This window comes from Oncorhynchus nerka, linkage group LG2 (genome assembly GCF_034236695.1).
Source record: "Oncorhynchus nerka isolate Pitt River linkage group LG2, Oner_Uvic_2.0, whole genome shotgun sequence".
Taxonomy (NCBI): Eukaryota; Metazoa; Chordata; class Actinopteri; order Salmoniformes; family Salmonidae; genus Oncorhynchus; species Oncorhynchus nerka.
The window spans coordinates 36,126,376-36,150,229 of record NC_088397.1 but is presented as its reverse complement, the minus strand read 5'-3'; the positions used below and the strand labels follow the sequence as shown (position 1 = coordinate 36,150,229).

The 23,854-nt window shown below is 38.3% G+C and overlaps 1 protein-coding gene across 1 annotated transcript in view; it reads left to right on the top strand.

Moving 5' to 3' along the window:
- Positions 1-23,318, top strand: part of LOC135572418 (oocyte zinc finger protein XlCOF22-like) — a 52,349-nt gene extending 29,031 nt beyond the window's left edge. Inside the window, exon 2 of the mRNA XM_065020255.1 lies at positions 21,407-23,318. Within this exon, the coding sequence (XP_064876327.1) occupies positions 21,407-22,470 (1,064 nt within the window). The 3' untranslated portion in view covers positions 22,471-23,318. The remainder of the gene's footprint in view (positions 1-21,406) is intronic.
- The last annotated feature ends 536 nt before the right edge of the window (positions 23,319-23,854 follow it).

The window sequence follows — 23,854 nt, the reverse complement described above, 5'->3', positions numbered from 1 at the left end:
ATAGTCTAGTTCCATGCTGTTACTATAGTCTAGTTCCTTGCAGTTACTATAGTCTAGTTCCATGCTGTTACTATAGTCTAGTTCCTTGCAGTTACTAAAGTCTAGTTCCATGCTGTTACTATAGTCTAGTTCCTTGCAGTTACTATAGTCTAGTTCCATGGTGTTACTATAGTCTAGTTTCACGCTGTTACTATAGTCTAGTTCCATGTTACTATAGTTACTGTAGTCTAGTTCCATGCTGTTACTATAGTCTAGTTCCACGCTTTTACTATAGTCTAAGTCCACGCTTTTACTATAGTCTAGTTCCATGTTACTATAGATACTATTGTCTAGTTCCATGTTGTTACTATAGTCTAGTTCCATGTTGTTACTATAGTCTAGTTCCATGCTGTTACTATAGTCTAGTTCCATGCTGTTACTATAGTCTAGTTCCATGCTGTTACTATAGTCTAGTTCCACGCTGTTACTATAGTCTAGTTCCATGTTACTATAGTTACTGTAGTTTAGTTCCATGTTACTATAGTTACTGTAGTCTAGTTCCATGCTGTTACTATAGTCTAGTTCCATGCAATTACTATAGTCTAGTTCCACGCTGTTACTAAAGTCTAGTTCCACGCTGTTACTATAGTCTAGTTCCACGCTGTTACTATAGTCTAGTTCCACGCTGTTACTATAGTCTAGTTCCATGTTACTATAGTTCCTATGGTCTAGTTCCATGCTATTACTATAGTCTAGTTCCATACTGTTACTATAGTCTAGTTCCATACTGTTACTATAGTCTAGTTCCATGCTGTTACTATAGTCTAGTTCCATGCTGTTACTATAGTCTAGTTCCATGCTGTTACTATAGTCTAGTTCCATGCTGTTACTATGGTCTAGTTCCACGCTGTTACTATAGTCTAGTTCCATGTTACTATAGTTACTATAGTCTAGTTCCATGTTGTTACTATAGTCTAGTTCCATGTTACTATAATCTAGTTCCATGCTGTTACTATAGTCTAGTTCCATGCTGTTACTATAGTCTAAGTCCACGCTTTTACTATAGTCTAGTTCCATGTTAGTATAGATACTATTGTCTAGTTCCATGTTGTTACTATAGTCTAGTTCCATGTTGTTACTATAGTCTAGTTCCATGCTGTTACTATAGTCTAGTTCCATGCTGTTACTATAGTCTAGTTCCATGCTGTTACTATAGTCTAGTTCCACGCTGTTACTATAGTCTAGTTCCATGTTACTATAGTTACTGTAGTTTAGTTCCATGTTACTATAGTTACTGTAGTCTAGTTCCATGCTGTTACTATAGTCTAGTTCCATGCAATTACTATAATCTAGTTCCATACTGTTACTATAGTCTAGTTCCATGCTGTTACTATAGTCTAGTTTCATGCAGTTACTATTGTCTAGTTCCATGCTGTTACTATAGTCTAGTTCCATGTTGTTACTAAAGTCTAGTTGTCTAGTTACTATAGTCTAGTTCCATGCTGTTACTATAGTCTAGTTCCATAGTCTAGTTCCATGTTACTATAGTCTAGTTCCATGCTGTTACTATAGTCTAGTTCCATTCTGTTACTATAGTTACTATAGTCTAGTTCCATGTTGTTACTATAGTCTAGTTCCATGGTGTTACTATAGTCTAGTTCCATGCTGTTACTATAGTCTAGTTCCATGCTATAGTTACTATAGTCTAGTTCCATGCTGTTACTATAGTCTAGTTCCATGCTGTTACTATAGTCTAGTTCCTTGCAGTTACTATAGTCTAGTTCCATGCTGTTACTATAGTCTAGTTCCTTGCAGTTACTAAAGTCTAGTTCCATGCTGTTACTATAGTCTAGTTCCTTGCAGTTACTATAGTCTAGTTCCATGGTGTTACTATAGTCTAGTTTCACGCTGTTACTATAGTCTAGTTCCATGTTACTATAGTTACTGTAGTCTAGTTCCATGCTGTTACTATAGTCTAGTTCCACGCTTTTACTATAGTCTAGTTCCATGTTACTATAGATACTATTGTCTAGTTCCATGTTGTTACTATAGTCTAGTTCCATGTTGTTACTATAGTCTAGTTTCCTATAGTCTAGTTCCATGCTGTTACTATAGTCTAGTTCCATGCTGTTACTATAGTCTAGTTCCACGCTGATACTATAGTCTAGTTCCATGTTACTATAGTTACTGTAGTTTAGTTCCATGTTACTATAGTTACTGTAGTCTAGTTCCATGCTGTTACTATAGTCTAGTTCCATGCAATTACTATAGTCTAGTTCCACGCTGTTACTATAGTCTAGTCTAGTTTCATGCTGTTACTATAGTCTAGTTCCACGCTGTTACTATAGTCTAGTTCCATGTTACTATAGTTACTATAGTCTAGTTCCATGCTGTTACTATAGTCTAGTTCCATACTGTTACTATAGTCTAGTTCCATACTGTTACTATAGTCTAGTTCCATGCTGTTACTATAGTCTAGTTCCATGCTGTTACTATAGTCTAGTTCCATGCTGTTACTATAGTCTAGTTCCATGCTGTTACTATGGTCTAGTTCCACGCTGTTACTATAGTCTAGTTCCATGCATGGTGTTATAGTTACTATAGTCTAGTTCCATGTTGTTACTATAGTCTAGTTCCATGTTGTTACTATAGTCTAGTTCCATGTTACTATAATCTAGTTCCATGCTGTTACTATAGTCTAGTTCCACGCTGTTACTATAGTCTAAGTCCACGCTTTTACTATAGTCTAGTTCCATGTTACTATAGATACTATAGTCTAGTTCCATGTTGTTACTATAGTCTAGTTCCATGTTGTTACTATAGTCTAGTTCCATGCTGTTACTATAGTCTAGTTCCATGCTGTTACTATAGTCTAGTTCCATGCTGTTACTATAGTCTAGTTCCATGCTGTTACTATAGTCTAGTTCCATGTTACTATAGTTACTATAGTCTAGTTCCATGTTACTATAGTCTTGTTAGTTACTATAGTCTAGTTCCATGCTGTTACTATAGTCTAGTTCCATGCTGTTACTATAGTCTAGTTCCATGCTGTTACTATAGTCTAGTTCCATGCTGTTACTATAGTCTAGTTCCATGCTGTTACTATAGTCTAGTTCCATGCTGTTACTATAGTCTAGTTCCATGTTACTATAGTCTAGTTCCAGTTACTATAGTCTAGTTCCATGTTGTTACTAGTCTAGTTCCATACTACTGTTACTATAGTCTAGTTCCATGCTGTTACTATAGTCTAGTTCCATGCTGTTACTATAGTCTAGTTCCATGCTGTTACTATACTATAGTCTAGTTCCATGCTGTTACTATAGTCTAAGTTCCATGCTGTTACTATAGTCTAGTTCCATGTTACTATAGTTACTATAGTCTAGTTCCATAGTTCCATTGTTACTATAGTCTAGTTCCATAGTTGTTACTATAGTCTAGTTCCATGTTACTATAGTCTAGTTCCATGTTACTATAGTCTAGTTCCATGCTGTTACTATAGTCTAGTTCCATGTTACTGTTACTATAGTCTAGTTCCATGCTGTTACTATAGTCTAGTTCCATGCTGTTACTATAGTCTAGTTCCATGCTGTTACTATAGTCTAGTTCCATGCTGTTACTATAGTCTAGTTCCATGCTGTTACTATAGTCTAGTTCCATGCTGTTACTATAGTCTAGTTCCATGCAGTTACTATAGTCTAGTTCCATGCTGTTACTATAGTCTAGTTTAGTTACTATAGTCTAGTTCCATGCTGTTACTATAGTCTAGTTCCATGCAGTTACTATAGTCTAGTTCCATGCTGTTACTATAGTCTAGTTCCACGCTGTTACTATAGTCTAGTTCCATGTTACTATAGTTACTGTTACTATAGTCTAGTTCCATGCTGTTACTATAGTCTAGTTCCATGTTGTTACTATAGTCTAGTTCCATGTTACTATATTACTATAGTCTAGTTCCATACTGTTACTATAGTCTAGTTCCATGTTGTTACTATAGTCTAGTTCCATGCTGTTACTATAGTCTAGTTCCATGCTGTTACTATAGTCTAGTTCCATGTTACTATAGTTACTATAGTCTAGTTCCATGCTAGTTACTATAGTCTAGTTCCATGCTGTTACTATAGTCTAGTTCCATGCTGTTACTATAGTCTAGTTCCATGCTGTTACTCTAGTTACTATAGTCTAGTTCCATGCTGTTACTATAGTCTAGTTCCATGTTGTTACTATAGTCTAGTTCCATGTTACTGTTAGTTTCCTATAGTCTAGTTCCATGCTGTTACTATAGTCTAGTTCCATACTGTTACTATAGTCTAGTTCCATGCTGTTACTATAGTCTAGTTCCATGCTGTTACTATAGTCTAGTTCCATGTGTTACTATAGTCTAGTTCCATGCTGTTACTATAGTCTAGTTCCATGCTGTTACTATAGTCTAGTTCCATGTTACTATAGTTACTATAGTCTAGTTCCATGTTGTTACTATAGTCTAGTTCTCTGTTACTATAGTCTAGTTCCATGTTGTTACTATAGTCTAGTTCCATGTTACTATAATCTAGTTCCATGCTGTTACTATAGTCTAGTTCCATGCTGTTACTATAGTCTAGTTCCACTGTTACTATTACTATAGTCTAGTTCCATGCTGTTACTATAGTCTAGTTCCATGCTGTTCTATAGTCTAGTTCCATGTTACTATAGTTACTATAGTCTAGTTCCATGTTGTTACTATAGTCTAGTTCCATGCTGTTACTATAGTCTAGTTCCATGCTGTTACTATAGTCTAGTTCCAGTCTAGCTGTTACTATAGTCTAGTTAGTTACTATAGTCTAGTTCCATGTTACTATAGTTACTGTAGTTTAGTTCCATGTTACTATAGTTACTGTAGTCTAGTTCCATGCTGTTACTATAGTCTAGTTCCATGCAATTACTATAGTCTAGTTCCACGCTGTTACTAAAGTCTAGTTCCACGCTGTTACTATAGTCTAGTTCCACGCTGTTACTATAGTCTAGTTCCACGCTGTTACTATAGTCTAGTTCCATGTTACTATAGTTCCTATGGTCTAGTTCCATGCTATTACTATAGTCTAGTTCCATACTGTTACTATAGTCTAGTTCCATACTGTTACTATAGTCTAGTTCCATGCTGTTACTATAGTCTAGTTCCATGCTGTTACTATAGTCTAGTTCCATGCTGTTACTATAGTCTAGTTCCATGCTGTTACTATAGTCTAGTTCCATGTTGTTACTATAGTCTAGTTCCATGTTGTTACTATAGTCTAGTTCCATGTTACTATAATCTAGTTCCATGGTGTTACTATAGTCTAGTTCCACGCTGTTACTATAGTCTAGTTCCATACTGTTACTATAGTCTAGTTCCATGGTGTTACTATAGTCTAGTTCCATGCTGTTTCTATAGTCTAGTTCCATGCAATTACTATAGTCTAGTTCCATGCTGTTACTATAGTCTAGTTCCATGCTGTTACTATAGTCTAGTTCCTTGCAGTTACTATAGTCTAGTTCCATGCTGTTACTATAGTCTAGTTCCTTGCAGTTACTAAAGTCTAGTTCCATGCTGTTACTATAGTCTAGTTCCTTGCAGTTACTATAGTCTAGTTCCATGGTGTTACTATAGTCTAGTTTCACGCTGTTACTATAGTCTAGTTCCATGTTACTATAGTTACTGTAGTCTAGTTCCATGCTGTTACTATAGTCTAGTTCCACGCTTTTACTATAGTCTAAGTCCACGCTTTTACTATAGTCTAGTTCCATGTTACTATAGATACTATTGTCTAGTTCCATGTTGTTACTATAGTCTAGTTCCATGTTGTTACTATAGTCTAGTTCCATGTTGTTACTATAGTCTAGTTCCATACTGTTACTATAGTCTAGTTCCATACTGTTACTATAGTCTAGTTCCATACTGTTACTATAGTCTAGTTCCATGCTGTTACTATAGTCTAGTTTCATGCAGTTACTATTGTCTAGTTCCATGCTGTTACTATAGTCTAGTTCCATGCTGTTTCTATAGTCTAGTTCCATGCTGTTTCTATAGTCTTGTTCCATGCAATTACTATAGTCTAGTTCCATGCAGTTACTATAGTCTAGTTCCATGGTGTTACTATAGTGTAGTTCCATGGTGTTACTATAGTCTAGTTCCATTCTGTTACTATAGTCTAGTTCCATTCTGTTACTATAGTCTAGTTCCATTCTGTTACATGTTATTACTATAGTCTAGTTCCATGTTGTTACTATAGTCTAGTTCCATACTGTTACTATAGTCTCGTTCCATACTGTTACTATAGTCTAGTTCCATGCTGTTGCTATAGCCTAGTTCCATGCTGTTACTATAGTCTAGTTCCATGCTGTTACTATAGTCTAGTTCCATGCTGTTACTATAGTCTAGTTCCATGCTGTTACTATAGTCTAGTTCCATGCTGTTACTATAGTCTAGTTCCATGCTGTTACTATAGTCTAGTTCCATGCTGTTACTATAGTATAGTTCCATGCTGTTACTTTAGTATAGTTCCATGCTGTTACTATAGTATAGTTCCATGCTGTTACTATAGTCTCGTTCCATGTTACTATAGTTACTATAGTCTAGTTCCGTGCTGTTACTATAGTCTAGTTACTATAGTTACTATAGTTACTATAGTCTAGTTCCATGTTGTTACTATAGTCTAGTTCCATGTTACTATAATCTAGTTCCATGCTGTTACTATAGTATAGTTCCATGCTGTTACTATAGTCTAGTTCCATGCTGTTACTATAGTCAGGTCCATGTTGTTACTATAGTTTAGTTCCATGTTGTTACTATAGTCTAGTTCCATGCTGTTTCTATAGTCTAGTTCCATGGTGTTACTATAGTCTAGTTCCATGCTGTTACTATAGTCTCGTTCCATTCTGATACTATTGTCTAGTTCCATGGTGTTACTATAGTCTCGTTCCATTCTGATACTATTGTCTAGTTACTATAGTTACTATAGTCTAGTTCCATGCAATTACTATAGTCTAGTTCCACGGTGTTACTATAGTCTAGTTCCACGCTGTTACTATAGTCTAGTTCCATGTTACTATAATTACCATAGTCTAGTTCCATGTTGTTACTATAGTCTAGTTCCATGATGTTACTATAGTCTAGTTCCATGCTGTTTCTATAGTCTAGTTACATGCTGTTACTATAGTCTAGTTCCTTGCAGTTACTATAGTCTAGTTCCATGCTGTTACTATAGTCTAGTTCCTTGCAGTTACTAAAGTCTAGTTCCATGCTGTTACTATAGTCTAGTTCCTTGCAGTTACTATAGTCTAGTTCCATGGTGTTACTATCGTCTAGTTTCACGCTGTTACTATAGTCTAGTTCCATGTTACTATAGTTACTGTAGTCTAGTTCCACGCTGTTACTATAGTCTAGTTCCACGCTTTTACTATAGTCTAGTTCCACGCTTTTACTATAGTCTAAGTCCACGCTTTTACTATAGTCTAGTTCCATGTTACTATAGATACTATTGTCTAGTTCCATGTTGTTACTATAGTCTAGTTCCATGTTGTTACTATAGTCTAGTTCCATGTTGTTACTATAGTCTAGTTCCATGCTGTTACTATAGTCTAGTTCCATGCTGTTACTATAGTCTCGTTCCATGTTACTATAGTTACTATAGTCTAGTTCCGTGCTGTTACTATAGTCTAGTTCCATGTTGTTACTATAGTCTAGTTCCATGTTACTATAATCTAGTTCCATGCTGTTACTATAGTCTAGTTCCATGCTGTTACTATAGTCTAGTTCCATGCTGTTACTATAGTCTAGTTCCACGCTGTTACTATAGTCTAGTTCCATGTTACTATAGTTACTGTAGTTTAGTTCCATGTTACTATAGTTACTGTAGTCTAGTTCCATGCTGTTACTATAGTCTAGTTCCATGCAATTACTATAGTCTAGTTCCATGCTGTTACTAAAGTCTAGTTCCACGCTGTTACTATAGTCTAGTTCCACGCTGTTACTATAGTCTAGTTCCACGCTGTTACTATAGTCTAGTTCCATGTTACTATAGTTCCTATAGTCTAGTTCCATGTTATTACTATGGTCTAGTTCCATGCTATTACTATAGTCTAGTTCCATACTGTTACTATAGTCTAGTTCCATGCTGTTACTATAGTCTAGTTCCATGCTGTTACTATAGTCTAGTTCCATGCTGATACTATAGTCTAGTTCCATGCTGTTACTATGGTCTAGTTCCACGCTGTTACTATAGTCTAGTTCCATGTTACTATAGTTACTATAGTCTAGTTCCATGTTACTATAATCTAGTTCCATGCTGTTACTATAGTCTAGTTCCATGCTGTTACTATAGTCTAGTTCCATGCTGTTACTATATTCAGGTCCATGTTGTTACTATAGTTTAGTTCCATGTTGTTACTATAGTCTAGTTCCATGCTGTTTCTATAGTCTAGTTCCATGGTGTTACTATAGTCTAGTTCCATGCTGTTACTATAGTCTCGTTCCATTCTGATACTATTGTCTAGTTCCATGGTGTTACTATAGTCTAGTTCCATGCTGTTACTATAGTCTCGTTCCATGTTACTATAGTTACTATAGTCTAGTTCCGTGCTGTTACTATAGTCTAGTTCCATGTTGTTACTATAGTCTAGTTCCATGTTACTATAATCTAGTTCCATGCTGTTACTATAGTCTAGTTCCATGCTGTTACTATAGTCTAGTTCCATGCTGTTACTATAGTCTAGTTCCACGCTGTTACTATAGTCTAGTTCCATGTTACTATAGTTACTGTAGTTTAGTTCCATGTTACTATAGTTACTGTAGTCTAGTTCCATGCTGTTACTATAGTCTAGTTCCATGCAATTACTATAGTCTAGTTCCATGCTGTTACTAAAGTCTAGTTCCACGCTGTTACTATAGTCTAGTTCCACGCTGTTACTATAGTCTAGTTCCACGCTGTTACTATAGTCTAGTTCCATGTTACTATAGTTCCTATAGTCTAGTTCCATGTTATTACTATGGTCTAGTTCCATGCTATTACTATAGTCTAGTTCCATACTGTTACTATAGTCTAGTTCCATGCTGTTACTATAGTCTAGTTCCATGCTGTTACTATAGTCTAGTTCCATGCTGTTACTATAGTCTAGTTCCATGCTGTTACTATGGTCTAGTTCCACGCTGTTACTATAGTCTAGTTCCATGTTACTATAGTTACTATAGTCTAGTTCCATGTTACTATAATCTAGTTCCATGCTGTTACTATAGTCTAGTTCCATGCTGTTACTATAGTCTAGTTCCATGCTGTTACTATAGTCTAGTTCCATGCTGTTACTATATTCAGGTCCATGTTGTTACTATAGTTTAGTTCCATGTTGTTACTATAGTCTAGTTCCATGCTGTTTCTATAGTCTAGTTCCATGGTGTTACTATAGTCTAGTTCCATGCTGTTACTATAGTCTCGTTCCATTCTGATACTATTGTCTAGTTCCATGGTGTTACTATAGTCTAGTTCCATGCTGTTACTATAGTCTCGTTCCATTCTGATACTATTGTCTAGTTACTATAGTCTAGTTCCATGCAATTACTATAGTCTAGTTCCATGGTGTTACTATAGTCTAGTTCCACGCTGTTACTATAGTCTAGTTCCATGTTACTATAGTTACCATAGTCTAGTTCCATGTTGTTACTATAGTCTAGTTCCATGCTGTTACTATAGTCTAGTTCCATGCTGTTACTATAGTCTAGTTCCTTGCAGTTACTATAGTCTAGTTCCATGCTGTTACTATAGTCTAGTTCCTTGCAGTTACTAAAGTCTAGTTCCATGCTGTTACTATAGTCTAGTTCCTTGCAGTTACTATAGTCTAGTTCCATGGTGTTACTATAGTCTAGTTTCACGCTGTTACTATAGTCTAGTTCCATGTTACTATAGTTACTGTAGTCTAGTTCCATGCTGTTACTATAGTCTAGTTCCACGCTTTTACTATAGTCTAAGTCCACGCTTTTACTATAGTCTAGTTCCATGTTACTATAGATACTATTGTCTAGTTCCATGTTGTTACTATAGTCTAGTTCCATGTTGTTACTATAGTCTAGTTCCATGCTGTTACTATAGTCTAGTTCCATGCTGTTACTATAGTCTCGTTCCATGTTACTATAGTTACTATAGTCTAGTTCCGTGCTGTTACTATAGTCTAGTTCCATGTTGTTACTATAGTCTAGTTCCATGTTACTATAATCTAGTTCCATGCTGTTACTATAGTCTAGTTCCATGCTGTTACTATAGTCTAGTTCCATGCTGTTACTATAGTCTAGTTCCACGCTGTTACTATAGTCTAGTTCCATGTTACTATAGTTACTGTAGTTTAGTTCCATGTTACTATAGTTACTGTAGTCTAGTTCCATGCTGTTACTATAGTCTAGTTCCATGCAATTACTATAGTCTAGTTCCATGCTGTTACTAAAGTCTAGTTCCACGCTGTTACTATAGTCTAGTTCCACGCTGTTACTATAGTCTAGTTCCACGCTGTTACTATAGTCTAGTTCCACGCTGTTACTATAGTCTAGTTCCATGTTATTATAGTTCCTATAGTCTAGTTCCATGTTATTACTATGGTCTAGTTCCATGCTATTACTATAGTCTAGTTCCATACTGTTACTATAGTCTAGTTCCATGCTGTTACTATAGTCTAGTTCCATGCTGTTACTATAGTCTAGTTCCATGCTGTTACTATAGTCTAGTTCCATGCTGTTACTATGGTCTAGTTCTACGCTGTTACTATAGTCTAGTTCCATTTTACTATAGTTACTATAGTCTAGTTCCATGTTACTATAGTTACTATAGTCTAGTTCCATGTTACTATAATCTAGTTCCATGCTGTTACTATAGTCTAGTTCCATGCTGTTACTATAGTCTAGTTCCATGCTGTTACTATATTCAGGTCCATGTTGTTACTATAGTTTAGTTCCATGTTGTTACTATAGTCTAGTTCCATGCTGTTTCTATAGTCTAGTTCCATGGTGTTACTATAGTCTAGTTCCATGCTGTTTCTATAGTCTAGTTCCATGCAATTACTATAGTCTAGTTCCATGCTGTTACTATAGTCTAGTTCCATGCTGTTACTATAGTCTAGTTCCTTGCAGTTACTATAGTCTAGTTCCATGCTGTTACTATAGTCTAGTTCCTTGCAGTTACTAAAGTCTAGTTCCATGCTGTTACTATAGTCTAGTTCCTTGCAGTTACTATAGTCTAGTTCCATGGTGTTACTATAGTCTAGTTTCACGCTGTTACTATAGTCTAGTTCCATGTTACTATAGTTACCATAGTCTAGTTCCATGTTGTTACTATAGTCTAGTTCCATGGTGTTACTATAGTCTAGTTCCATGCTGTTTCTATAGTCTAGTTCCATGCAATTACTATAGTCGAGTTCCATGCTGTTACTATAGTCTAGTTCCATGCTGTTACTATAGTCTAGTTCCTTGCAGTTACTATAGTCTAGTTCCATGCTGTTACTATAGTCTAGTTCCTTGCAGTTACTAAAGTCTAGTTCCATGCTGTTACTATAGTCTAGTTCCTTGCAGTTACTATAGTCTAGTTCCATGGTGTTACTATAGTCTAGTTTCACGCTGTTACTATAGTCTAGTTCCATGTTACTATAGTTACTGTAGTTTAGTTCCATGTTACTATAGTTACTGTAGTCTAGTTCCATGCTGTTACTATAGTCTAGTTCCATGCAATTACTATAGTCTAGTTCCATGCTGTTACTAAAGTCTAGTTCCACGCTGTTACTATAGTCTAGTTCCACGCTGTTACTATAGTCTAGTTCCACGCTGTTACTATAGTCTAGTTCCACGCTGTTACTATAGTCTAGTTCCATGTTACTATAGTTCCTATGGTCTAGTTCCATGCTATTACTATAGTCTAGTTCCATACTGTTACTATAGTCTAGTTCCATGCTGTTACTATAGTCTAGTTCCATGCTGTTACTATAGTCTAGTTCCATGCTGTTACTATAGTCTAGTTCCATGCTGTTACTATGGTCTAGTTCCACGCTGTTACTATAGTCTAGTTCCATGTTACTATAGTTACTATAGTCTAGTTCCATGTTGTTACTATAGTCTAGTTCCATGTTGTTACTATAGTCTAGTTCCATGTTACTATAATCTAGTTCCATGCTGTTACTATAGTCTAGTTCCATGCTGTTACTATAGTCTAGTTCCATGCAATTACTATAGTCTAGTTCCATGCTGTTACTATAGTCTAGTTCCATGCTGTTACTATAGTCTAGTTCCATGTTACTATAATCTAGTTCCATGCTGTTACTATAGTCTAGTTCCATGCTGTTACTATAGTCTAGTTCCATGCTGTTACTATATTCAGGTCCATGTTGTTACTATAGTTTAGTTCCATGTTGTTACTATAGTCTAGTTCCATGCTGTTTCTATAGTCTAGTTCCATGGTGTTACTATAGTCTAGTTCCATGCTGTTTCTATAGTCTAGTTCCATGCAATTACTATAGTCTAGTTCCATGCTGTTACTATAGTCTAGTTCCATGCTGTTACTATAGTCTAGTTCCTTGCAGTTACTATAGTCTAGTTCCATGCTGTTACTATAGTCTAGTTCCTTGCAGTTACTAAAGTCTAGTTCCATGCTGTTACTATAGTCTAGTTCCTTGCAGTTACTATAGTCTAGTTCCATGGTGTTACTATAGTCTAGTTTCACGCTGTTACTATAGTCTAGTTCCATGTTACTATAGTTACTATAGTCTAGTTCCATGTTGTTACTATAGTCTAGTTCCATGGTGTTACTATAGTCTAGTTCCATGCTGTTTCTATAGTCTAGTTCCATGCAATTACTATAGTCTAGTTCCATGCTGTTACTATAGTCTAGTTCCATGCTGTTACTATAGTCTAGTTCCTTGCAGTTACTATAGTCTAGTTCCATGCTGTTACTATAGTCTAGTTCCTTGCAGTTACTAAAGTCTAGTTCCATGCTGTTACTATAGTCTAGTTCCTTGCAGTTACTATAGTCTAGTTCCATGGTGTTACTATAGTCTAGTTTCACGCTGTTACTATAGTCTAGTTCCATGTTACTATAGTTACTGTAGTTTAGTTCCATGTTACTATAGTTACTGTAGTCTAGTTCCATGCTGTTACTATAGTCTAGTTCCATGCAATTACTATAGTCTAGTTCCATGCTGTTACTAAAGTCTAGTTCCACGCTGTTACTATAGTCTAGTTCCACGCTGTTACTATAGTCTAGTTCCACGCTGTTACTATAGTCTAGTTCCACGCTGTTACTATAGTCTAGTTCCATGTTACTATAGTTCCTATGGTCTAGTTCCATGCTATTACTATAGTCTAGTTCCATACTGTTACTATAGTCTAGTTCCATGCTGTTACTATAGTCTAGTTCCATGCTGTTACTATAGTCTAGTTCCATGCTGTTACTATAGTCTAGTTCCATGCTGTTACTATGGTCTAGTTCCACGCTGTTACTATAGTCTAGTTCCATGTTACTATAGTTACTATAGTCTAGTTCCATGTTGTTACTATAGTCTAGTTCCATGTTGTTACTATAGTCTAGTTCCATGTTACTATAATCTAGTTCCATGCTGTTACTATAGTCTAGTTCCATGCTGTTACTATAGTCTAGTTCCATGCAATTACTATAGTCTAGTTCCATGCTGTTACTATAGTCTAGTTCCATGCTGTTACTATAGTCTAGTTCCTTGCAGTTACTATAGTCTAGTTCCATGCTGTTACTATAGTCTAGTTCCTTGCAGTTACTAAAGTCTAGTTCCATGCTGTTACTATAGTCTAGTTCCTTGCAGTTACTATAGTCTAGTTCCATGGTGTTACTATAGTCTAGTTTCACGCTGTTACTATAGTCTAGTTCCATGTTACTATAGTTACCATAGTCTAGTTCCATGTTGTTACTATAGTCTAGTTCCATGGTGTTACTATAGTCTAGTTCCATGCTGTTTCTATAGTCTAGTTCCATGCAATTACTATAGTCTAGTTCCATGCTGTTACTATAGTCTAGTTCCATGCTGTTACTATAGTCTAGTTCCTTGCAGTTACTATAGTCTAGTTCCATGCTGTTACTATAGTCTAGTTCCTTGCAGTTACTAAAGTCTAGTTCCATGCTGTTACTATAGTCTAGTTCCTTGCAGTTACTATAGTCTAGTTCCATGGTGTTACTATAGTCTAGTTTCACGCTGTTACTATAGTCTAGTTCCATGTTACTATAGTTACTGTAGTTTAGTTCCATGTTACTATAGTTACTGTAGTCTAGTTCCATGCTGTTACTATAGTCTAGTTCCATGCAATTACTATAGTCTAGTTCCATGCTGTTACTAAAGTCTAGTTCCACGCTGTTACTATAGTCTAGTTCCACGCTGTTACTATAGTCTAGTTCCACGCTGTTACTATAGTCTAGTTCCACGCTGTTACTATAGTCTAGTTCCATGTTACTATAGTTCCTATGGTCTAGTTCCATGCTATTACTATAGTCTAGTTCCATACTGTTACTATAGTCTAGTTCCATGCTGTTACTATAGTCTAGTTCCATGCTGTTACTATAGTCTAGTTCCATGCTGTTACTATAGTCTAGTTCCATGCTGTTACTATGGTCTAGTTCCACGCTGTTACTATAGTCTAGTTCCATGTTACTATAGTTACTATAGTCTAGTTCCATGTTGTTACTATAGTCTAGTTCCATGTTGTTACTATAGTCTAGTTCCATGTTACTATAATCTAGTTCCATGCTGTTACTATAGTCTAGTTCCATGCTGTTACTATAGTCTAGTTCCATGCTGTTACTATAGTCTAGTTCCATGCTGTTACTATAGTCAGGTCCATGTTGTTACTATAGTTTAGTTCCATGTTGTTACTATAGTCTAGTTCCATGCTGTTACTATAGTCTCGTTCCATTCTGATACTATTGTCTAGTTCCATGGTGTTACTATTGTCTAGTTCCATGGTGTTACTATAGTCTAGTTCCACGCTGTTACTATAGTCTAGTTCCATGTTACTATAGTTACTGTAGTCTAGTTCCATGCTGTGACTATAGTCTAGTTCCACGCTTTTACTATAGTCTAATTCCACGCTTTTACTATACTCTAGTTCCATGTTACTATAGATACTATTGTCTAGTTCCATGTTGTTACTATAGTCTAGTTCCATGTTGTTACTATAGTCTAGTTCCATGCTGTTACTATAGTCTAGTTCCATGCTGTTACTATAGTCTAGTTCCATGCTGTTACTATAGTCTAGTTCCATGCTGTTACTATAGTCTAGTTACATGCTGTTACTATAGTCTAGTTCCATGCTGTTACTATAGTCTAGTTCCTTGCAGTTACTATAGTCTAGTTCCTTGCAGTTACTATAGTCTAGTTCCATACTGTTACTATAGTCTAGTTCCACGCTGTTACTATAGTCTAGTTCCATGTTACTATAGTTACTGTAGTCTAGTTCCACGCTGTGACTATAGTCTAGTTCCACGCTTTTACTATAGTCTAGTTCCATGTTACTATAGATACTATTGTCTAGTTCCATGTTGTTACTATAGTCTAGTTCCATGTTGTTACTATAGTCTAGTTCCATGCTGTTACTATAGTCTAGTTCCATGCTGTTACTATAGTCTAGTTCCATGCTGTTACTATGGTCTAGTTCCATGCTGTTACTATAGTCTAGTTCCATCCTGTTACTATAATCTAGTTCAATGCTGTTACTGTAGCTTCTTTCGATACTATGACTGCTTCTTCAGTTCTGTCCCCACAGCGACTGCAGAGAGAATAGCTATTGCATGAAATCTGTCTCCTTCTGTCCTGTTATCTCTGTTGTTTCTTCACGTCTGGTGAGGTGGCGTCCTGTATGCCAGGACAGCGGAGTCAATCACCACCTTCCGGAGACACCTGAAACCCCACCTCTTTCAGGAATACCTACGATAGGATAAAGTAATCCTTCTCACCCCCCTTAAAATATTTAGATGCACTATTGTAAAGTGGCTGTTCCACTGGATGTCTTAAGGTGAACGCACCAATTTGTAAGTCGCTTTGGATAAGAGCGTCTGCTAAATGACTTAAATGTAATGTAATGTATGCAGGAGATGTGACAGTATTATTACAGAGAACCTCACTTCTGGGGACGTGGCCTCCTTTATACAGGGATCTGTAACTCGTCTTTCTGGTGAGGTGGCCTCCTGTATACAGGGATCTGTAGCTAGTCTTTCTGGTCAGGTGGCCTCCTGTATACAGGGATCTGTAGCTCGTCTTTCTGGTGAGGTGGCCTCCTGTATGCAGGGATCTGTAGCTAGTCTTTCTGGTGAGGTGGCCTCCTGTATTACAGGGATCTCTAGCTAGTCTTTCAAGCGTGGTGCCTTCTCTGACAAACCCATTACTGAAAGTTGACAACAGTGTCTGAAATGACAACACTATTTCTGCTATTCTCACTGTGATCTGGTTATGTGTAATGTTCAATTTAACGTCATAGTCTGTGTATTGTACACAGTTAGCCGTCCTTCCTCTCCTACCAGCTATCCCCTGTAACAATATACACAGAGGAGTGGTGTCGTTCCCCAAATACTCTATTAGCTGTCCTTCCTCTCCTACCAGCTATCCCCTGTAACAATGTACACAGAGGAGTGGTGTCGTTCCCCAGACTCTATTAGCTGTCCTTCCTCTACTACCAGCTAATGCCTTGGTCTCCAGTAATATTACATTCTGGTCTCCCAATTCCCTGTAACATTAATACCTTGGTTTTTGGGACTCCATAGAATGACTGATATCGGTCCTGCCAGAATCTGCAACTAACACTCCATAAGACTGACCCTTGACCCCCCATCATACTGTCTACACTGTTGGATCTCTGTCAGTCACTAGTTCAGCCTCTAAATGAGTCTGTAAGTCTGTCTTAATCTGCTCATATGCATCTTCTTCCCCCTGATGCTTAACTGTAACAATAGTTTTGTTCCCATATTCCCCCCTTAGGATGTGGTCCAGATTATAATTACCCCAACAAGCTCTCTCTCCCCAGGCTCGTGGTGTACTGGTGAATAAAACTCTCCCTGGCCACTCCTCTACTTACTGTACTAAACGACATTACTGGTGAATATAACTCTCCCTGACCACTCCTATAGTTGCTGTACTAAAGGACATTACTGGTGAATAAAACTCTCCCTGACCACTCCTCTAGTTGCTGTACTAAAGGACCTTACTGGTGAATAAAACTCTCCCAGACCACTTGTACTGTGTCGTCCAGAACAACAGCCGGGTGGATTCTGACGTGCTCTCCATCTCCAGGATTCAGCCCATGCTCTCGGTTATCTCCTGACACATGATCATCATGTGCTGCTTTCACCTGAGAATACACACACTGCAACGCATGGGTCATTTTTTAACAATAGGGCAACATACGTATATACTGTACTCTATATCATCTACTGCATCTTTATGTAATACATGTATCACTAGCCACTTTAAACTATGCCACTTTGTTTACATACTCATCTCATATGTATATACTGTACTCGATACCATCTACTGCATCTTGCCTATGCCGCTCTGTACCATCACTCATTCATATATCTTTATGTATATATTCTTTATCCCTTTACACTTATGTGTATACGGTAGTAGTTTCGGAATTGTTAGCTAGATTACTCGTTGGTTAATACTGCATTGTCGGAACTAGAAGCACAAGCATTTCGCTACCCTCGCATTAACATCTGCTAACCATGTGTATGTGACAAATAAAATTGGATTTGATTTGACATAGATTTTCCCATTATTGCCACATCACTAATTTGTGACGTGAATAACAGCCCCCAGTACTCTCATCGGTCTTCATGTGGTGTGAGTCCAGTATCATCAGTCTGCCAGTTACCACTTCATGTGGTGTGAGTCCAGTAGTGGCGTTAGTTGACACCCTCATTGACATAAGTACCACGGGTAAATTCATAACCCACTCTTTCCCTTCGGAGCTTAATGTCTTGGCCAATTTCTCCTTAATTGAACGATTCTGACGCTCCGTAATTCCCGCTGCTTCCGACCTATGCAGACAACTAAAAGCCTTAGAGATTCCCAAAGCCTTTATCCCAAAGCCCAATATTATGTTGAGCACATATCTTTTAACCCCAAATGTTCCTAACACCCCCTTTCCCCACCACGTCGTCTTGAACTGAGATATATGAGACATATTCACAGCCGATTGATGGGTTGGTCCGTGATACATTTCAGGAAGAGGAACATGTATCCAGCTTGGTAATACAGGTCAGTGGTAGTATTATACCACAACCCTTCAGTGTCTACTATGTATCCAGCCAGGTAGACTAATCCTACTTCTATATGCGTAATCAGGTGTATGCCCTTATTCAACATTGACAGGAATGTTTCAAACAAAAGACAATTATTAAATTGAAGCATGGTACAACACCTGTTGAGTCCCCCACTTCCTGGGTCGGTGAAGAGCGGTATTAAATTGAAGGAATGAATCCAAGCCTCACTCTCATGACCTGTGGAAGGCTGGGCTTCCAGTGAGGTGCGGATTTAATAGTATGTTGTACCTGGTTTCCCTCCTTCAGGGTACGGTAATTATAGTCATAACTATGTGGATTTAATAGTATGTTGTACCTAGTTTCCCTCCTTCAGGGAGCAGTAGTTATAGTCATAACGGGTGGATTTAATAGTATGTTGTACCTAGTTTCCCTCCTTCGGGGAACAGTAGTTATAGTCGTAACGTTAAGCTTGTCATTTGATGAACTTCAACTTAAATACGGTCGGACAGTTTTTTTGTATTCAGATCTCTGAAATGCTCTCTAACTACGTAACATTTAGTGTCTCCTTATGTTACGCTGGGAAAACAGTTTTCATGGGCACAGAAATCCTAAATAATTTCAGAGTTTCCTTTTATCCAATGGTTTTAACTGAGAGTCACCTTAACTTTATTGACAACACCCAAATGGATACTGTGATTAATGCGGTTCTTCAATAATTACACATAATACTTAATAATGTAGCTGTTTAGTTAGTCACATGTTCAACTATCATCAGCTAATCCAGATACAGTCACATGACAAACATCACGACATGCAACCACAACCAAAGTGCTTCTTCATTCATTACACTGGTTAAGACCGGTATGCTGTGCTCAAGTATGTCTGTAGTTATTTACATTTACATTTAAGTCATTTAGCAGACGCTCTTATCCAGAGCGACTTACAAATTGGTGCGTTCACCTTAAGACATCCATTGGAACAGCCACTTTACAATAGTGCATCTAAATCTTTTAAGGGGGGTGAGAAGGATTACTTTATCCTATCCTAGGTATTCCTGAAAGAGGTGGGGTTTCAGGTGTCTCCGGAAGGTGGTGATTGACTCCGCTGTCCTGGCGTCGTGAGGGAGTTTGTTCCACCATTGGGGGGCCAGAGCAGCGAACAGTTTTGACTGGGCTGCGCGGGAACTGTACTTCCTCAGTGGTAGGGAGGCGAGCAGGCCAGAGGTGGATGAACGCAGTGCCCTTGTTTGGGTGTAGGGCCTGATCAGAGCCTGGAGGTACTGAGGTGCCGTTCCCCTCACAGCTCCGTAGGCAAGCACCATGGTCTTGTAGCGGATGCGAGCTTCAACTGGAAGCCAGTGGAGAGAGCGGAGGAGCGGGGTGACGTGAGAGAACTTGGGAAGGTTGAACACCAGACGGGCAGCGGCGTTCTGGATGAGTTGTAGGGTTTAATGGCACAGGCAGGGAGCCCAGCCAACAGCGAGTTGCAGTAATCCAGACGGGAGATGACAAGTGCCTGGATTAGGACCTGCGCTGCTTCCTGTGTGAGGCAGGGTCGTACTCTGCGGATGTTGTAGAGCATGAACCTACAAGAACGGGCCACCGCCTTGATGTTAGTTGAGAGCGACAGGGTGTTGTCCAGGATCACGCCAAGGTTCTTAGCGCTCTGGGAGGAGGACACAATGGAGTTGTCAACCGTGATGGCGAGATCATGGAATGGGCAGTCCTTCCCCGGGAGGAAGAGCAGCTCCGTCTTGCCGAGGTTCAGCTTGAGGTGGTGATCCGTCATCCACACTGATATGTCTGCCAGACATGCAGAGATGCGATTCGCCACCTGGTCATCAGAAGGGGGAAAGGAGAAGATTAATTGTGTGTCGTCTGCATAGCAATGATAGGAGAGACCATGTGAGGTTATGACAGAGCCAAGTGACTTGGTGTATAGCGAGAATAGGAGAGGGCCTAGAACAGAGCCTTGGGGGACGCCAGTGGTGAGAGCGCGTGGTGAGGAGACAGATTCTCGCCACGCCACCTGGTAGGAGCGACCTGTCAGGTAGGACGCAATCCAAGCGTGGGCCGCGCCGGAGATGCCCAACTCGGAGAGGGTGGAGAGGAGGATCTGATGGTTCACAGTATCGAAGGCAGCCGATAGGTCTAGAAGGATGAGAGCAGAGGAGAGAGAGTTAGCTTTAGCAGTGCGGAGGTTATTATTATTAGTTATTGTGGTTCGGTGAAGTTTTGAGTCCTACAGTAGGTCTATGTTGTTAGGTAATGTTATGGGTCCTAATGTAGGTCTATGTTATTGTTAGGTGACGTTATGGGTCCTACAGTAAGTCTATGTTGTTGTTAGGTGAAGTTATCGGTCCTACAGTAGGTATATATTGTTGTTAGGGGAAGTTATTGGTCCTACAGTAGTAGTTGTTAAGTGAAGTCATGGGTCTTACAGTAGGTTTATGTTATTGTTAGGTGATGTTATTGGCCAATTTGTTTAACACTTAGTGTACAAACCCTTTTTGTCAGGCAGATGATAAAGCTAGCCAAAGAGCATATTACTGGTTGAAGTGTTTTTTAAGTGTAAAGCAGATGATTTGCGACAATAACACATATATTAAGCAGGAGATTCAAACGAGCCTTACAATTATAATCCAAAAGTAATGTGAAATGCACTCATATGCAACCGGTAAATGGAGGCTATTTTTTTCTGTCAGCCTATGAGAACTCCCCTGAGTTTCCCCCCATGGTGGTGAATTAGTGAATAGACACAGAGCTTAATGTGAGTTTCCTTGAGTAGCACTCCTGATCTTACACTGATAGTGAGCTGTAATATTCAGAATACATTGAAAAACAATAATCTTCGCTCACCATTTTTGCTCCTTGCAGATATACTACATCCATAACTAGTGGTTTTCTCATTAGCATGGAGGGGTTTCTGCAAACAAATTGCATGTGCATTGCTGCAGAAATGGAAATGGGCCTATATTGGAGGCCAAAAGTCATCTGGCACACTGCTTACGTCTTGACTGTCTTAAGATAGATTGTCAAATCATTTGACAGATGTCAATTGTTGTACAACTTCATGGGTACTCTCTGGTTATCCCTTTTTACCTCAAATAAACAGTGGATTTCTGCTGTTGTGGGCATTTAACCATCTGTCTGACTTATTTGTTCACACAGGACAGATACAGGACTATCGTGGATCCTCTGGGGAGCCTCAACAACATCATGATGCTGATGAGGCAGAGAAGAGTCTCTCCACACCAGAACTCCTCAAGAAACACCTGCAGAGACCCACAGGGAAGAAATCTCACTGCTGCTCTGACTGTGGGAAAATATTAAACTCCTCAGTGAAACTTAAAATACATCAAAGAATTCACACTGAAGAGAAACCTTTTGGCTGTACCAAATGTGGGAAGAGTTTTGTTCGTTCTAGCTGTCTGAAGAGACACCAGAGAACACACACAGGAGAGAAATCTTTTAGCTGTAATCAATGTGGAAAGAGCTTTACCCAGTCAAGAAGCCTGATATCACATCAGAGAACACACACAGGAGAGAAAAGAGAAAAACCATATAGCTGTACTCAATGTGGGAAGAGTTTTGTTCTTTCTAGCTGTCTGAAGAGACACCAGAGAACACACACAGGAGAGAAATATTTTAGCTGTACTCAATGTGGGAAGAGTTTTGTTGATTCTTGGTGTCTGAAGAGACACCAGAGAACACACACAGGAGAGAAACCTTTTAGCTGTACTCAGTGTGGAAAAAGGTTTACCCAGTCAAGAAACCTGATATCACATCAGAGAACACACACAGGAGAGAAACTAAAGAAACCATATAGCTGTACTCAATGTGGGAAGAGTTTTGTTTGTTCTAGCAAGCTGAAGGTACACCATAGAACACACACAGGAGAGAAACCTTTTAGCTGTAATCAATGTGGAGAGAGTTTTATTATATCTAGCCAGCTGAAAGTACACCATAGAACACACACAGGAGAGAATCCTTTTAGCTGTAATCAATGTGGAAAGAGTTTTAATATATCTAGCCAGCTGAAGGTACACCAGAGAACACACACAGGAGAGAAACCTTATAGCTGTGATCAATGTGGGAAGAGTTTTACAACATCTAGCAATCTGATTATGCACCAGAGAACACACACAGGAGAGAAACCTTTCAGCTGTGATCAGTGTGAAATGAGATACCCTCGTAAAAGATATCTGATCAAACATCAGAAAATACATACATGAAGTAGTTGTTTCATGACATCAGTGAAATAATGTAGAATGTTGTAACATAGTAGTAGGAGTATTTTAATGATGTCACAATGTCGAACCCTAAATGTCTACCCCTGTTCTATTGATTTTAACATGATATGGATATTAGCATCAGGGGAAAGATCCAGGCTAAGAATTGAAAGAGTACTATTTATGTGATTTAATGCAACACTTCAAAATGTAGATAACTGTTTTCTACAAGTTGTCCTCTAACCAGTGATGTATACATAATTTGCAGATTCCGTGTTGTTTTTGAGCTGTTCGTTTTAGCGTTTTTGGTGCTTGTGCAGTTTGTAAGGTGCTTGTTTAAATAAATACTTAATATGATTATTGTGGCAGATGTTTGTGTATTTAGCACATTTTATGTTTAGGTTTTCAATTTATCACAAACTTTTTCTGGATTTGGACTATTGATTTGGACAACTTTAAACTGTGACATTGGGGATATCCCACCTAGCAAAATGTTGGTGAAAATAAGACTATGCCCAATGTACAATATAAGTTGTAGTTGAAAGTGAAAGTTGACAAGAAATATATTTAATTTCAACGTACTTGCATCCTATACACATGGACACAGTATTTTGAATTGAGTCTATAATCAGTTTTAGGGACAGGAGTCCCGGTAATAATGGATCCGCTAGCTACTAAATGCACGAGGGGAGAGTGGATGGGAAGGTGATGCGCTTACAGCAGCAATAGCAGCGGCGAGGCCAGGTCAATGTTGCTCTGTGTATATGTTGTCAATGCTGTGATGTTCACATTGGTGCGCAAGGCTTGTGTTATTCTATGTCACTGTACAATAAACTATATCACACCCGTTACACTGTCTCCTTGGTTGTTTTTATTCATATGAGGATACTTGGTAAAGGAAATTAATGGAAGAGATTGGTTCATGTACAGTAATTGTGCTTTATTCAGATATTGCTGCATAGATATAAACAACACAGGTTCAAGTGAGTCTGGTGTCCATAGAGTCAAAGTGGTACAGTTGATCCTTGGAGTTGTGATTTATCAGACCCTTTCGTCTTCTTCTTCTTGTTTTGCATGCAGGCAGGTCTTTTCCACATTCATTGTATCATTACTCTTACATTGCTGCCTAGGACACACAGCCTGCCGGCTCTGTCTTTTTTCCATGTAAGTGCCAATATACATTTTTTTTCCTCTTCCATCAGTTCGTATAGGTCATACTGATTACAAAGAACAAAAGTGGCATAAGACAGTAGCATCCTAAGCCATGGATTGTGAGTTCTATTCTTTTCTGAAGTGGGTGAAAGCAGAGTGGCACAGCGAAAGCGTGCTGGGCCATAACCCAGAGGTCGATTGATCGAAACCATTCTCTGTTGCCCATCTTGTTTTT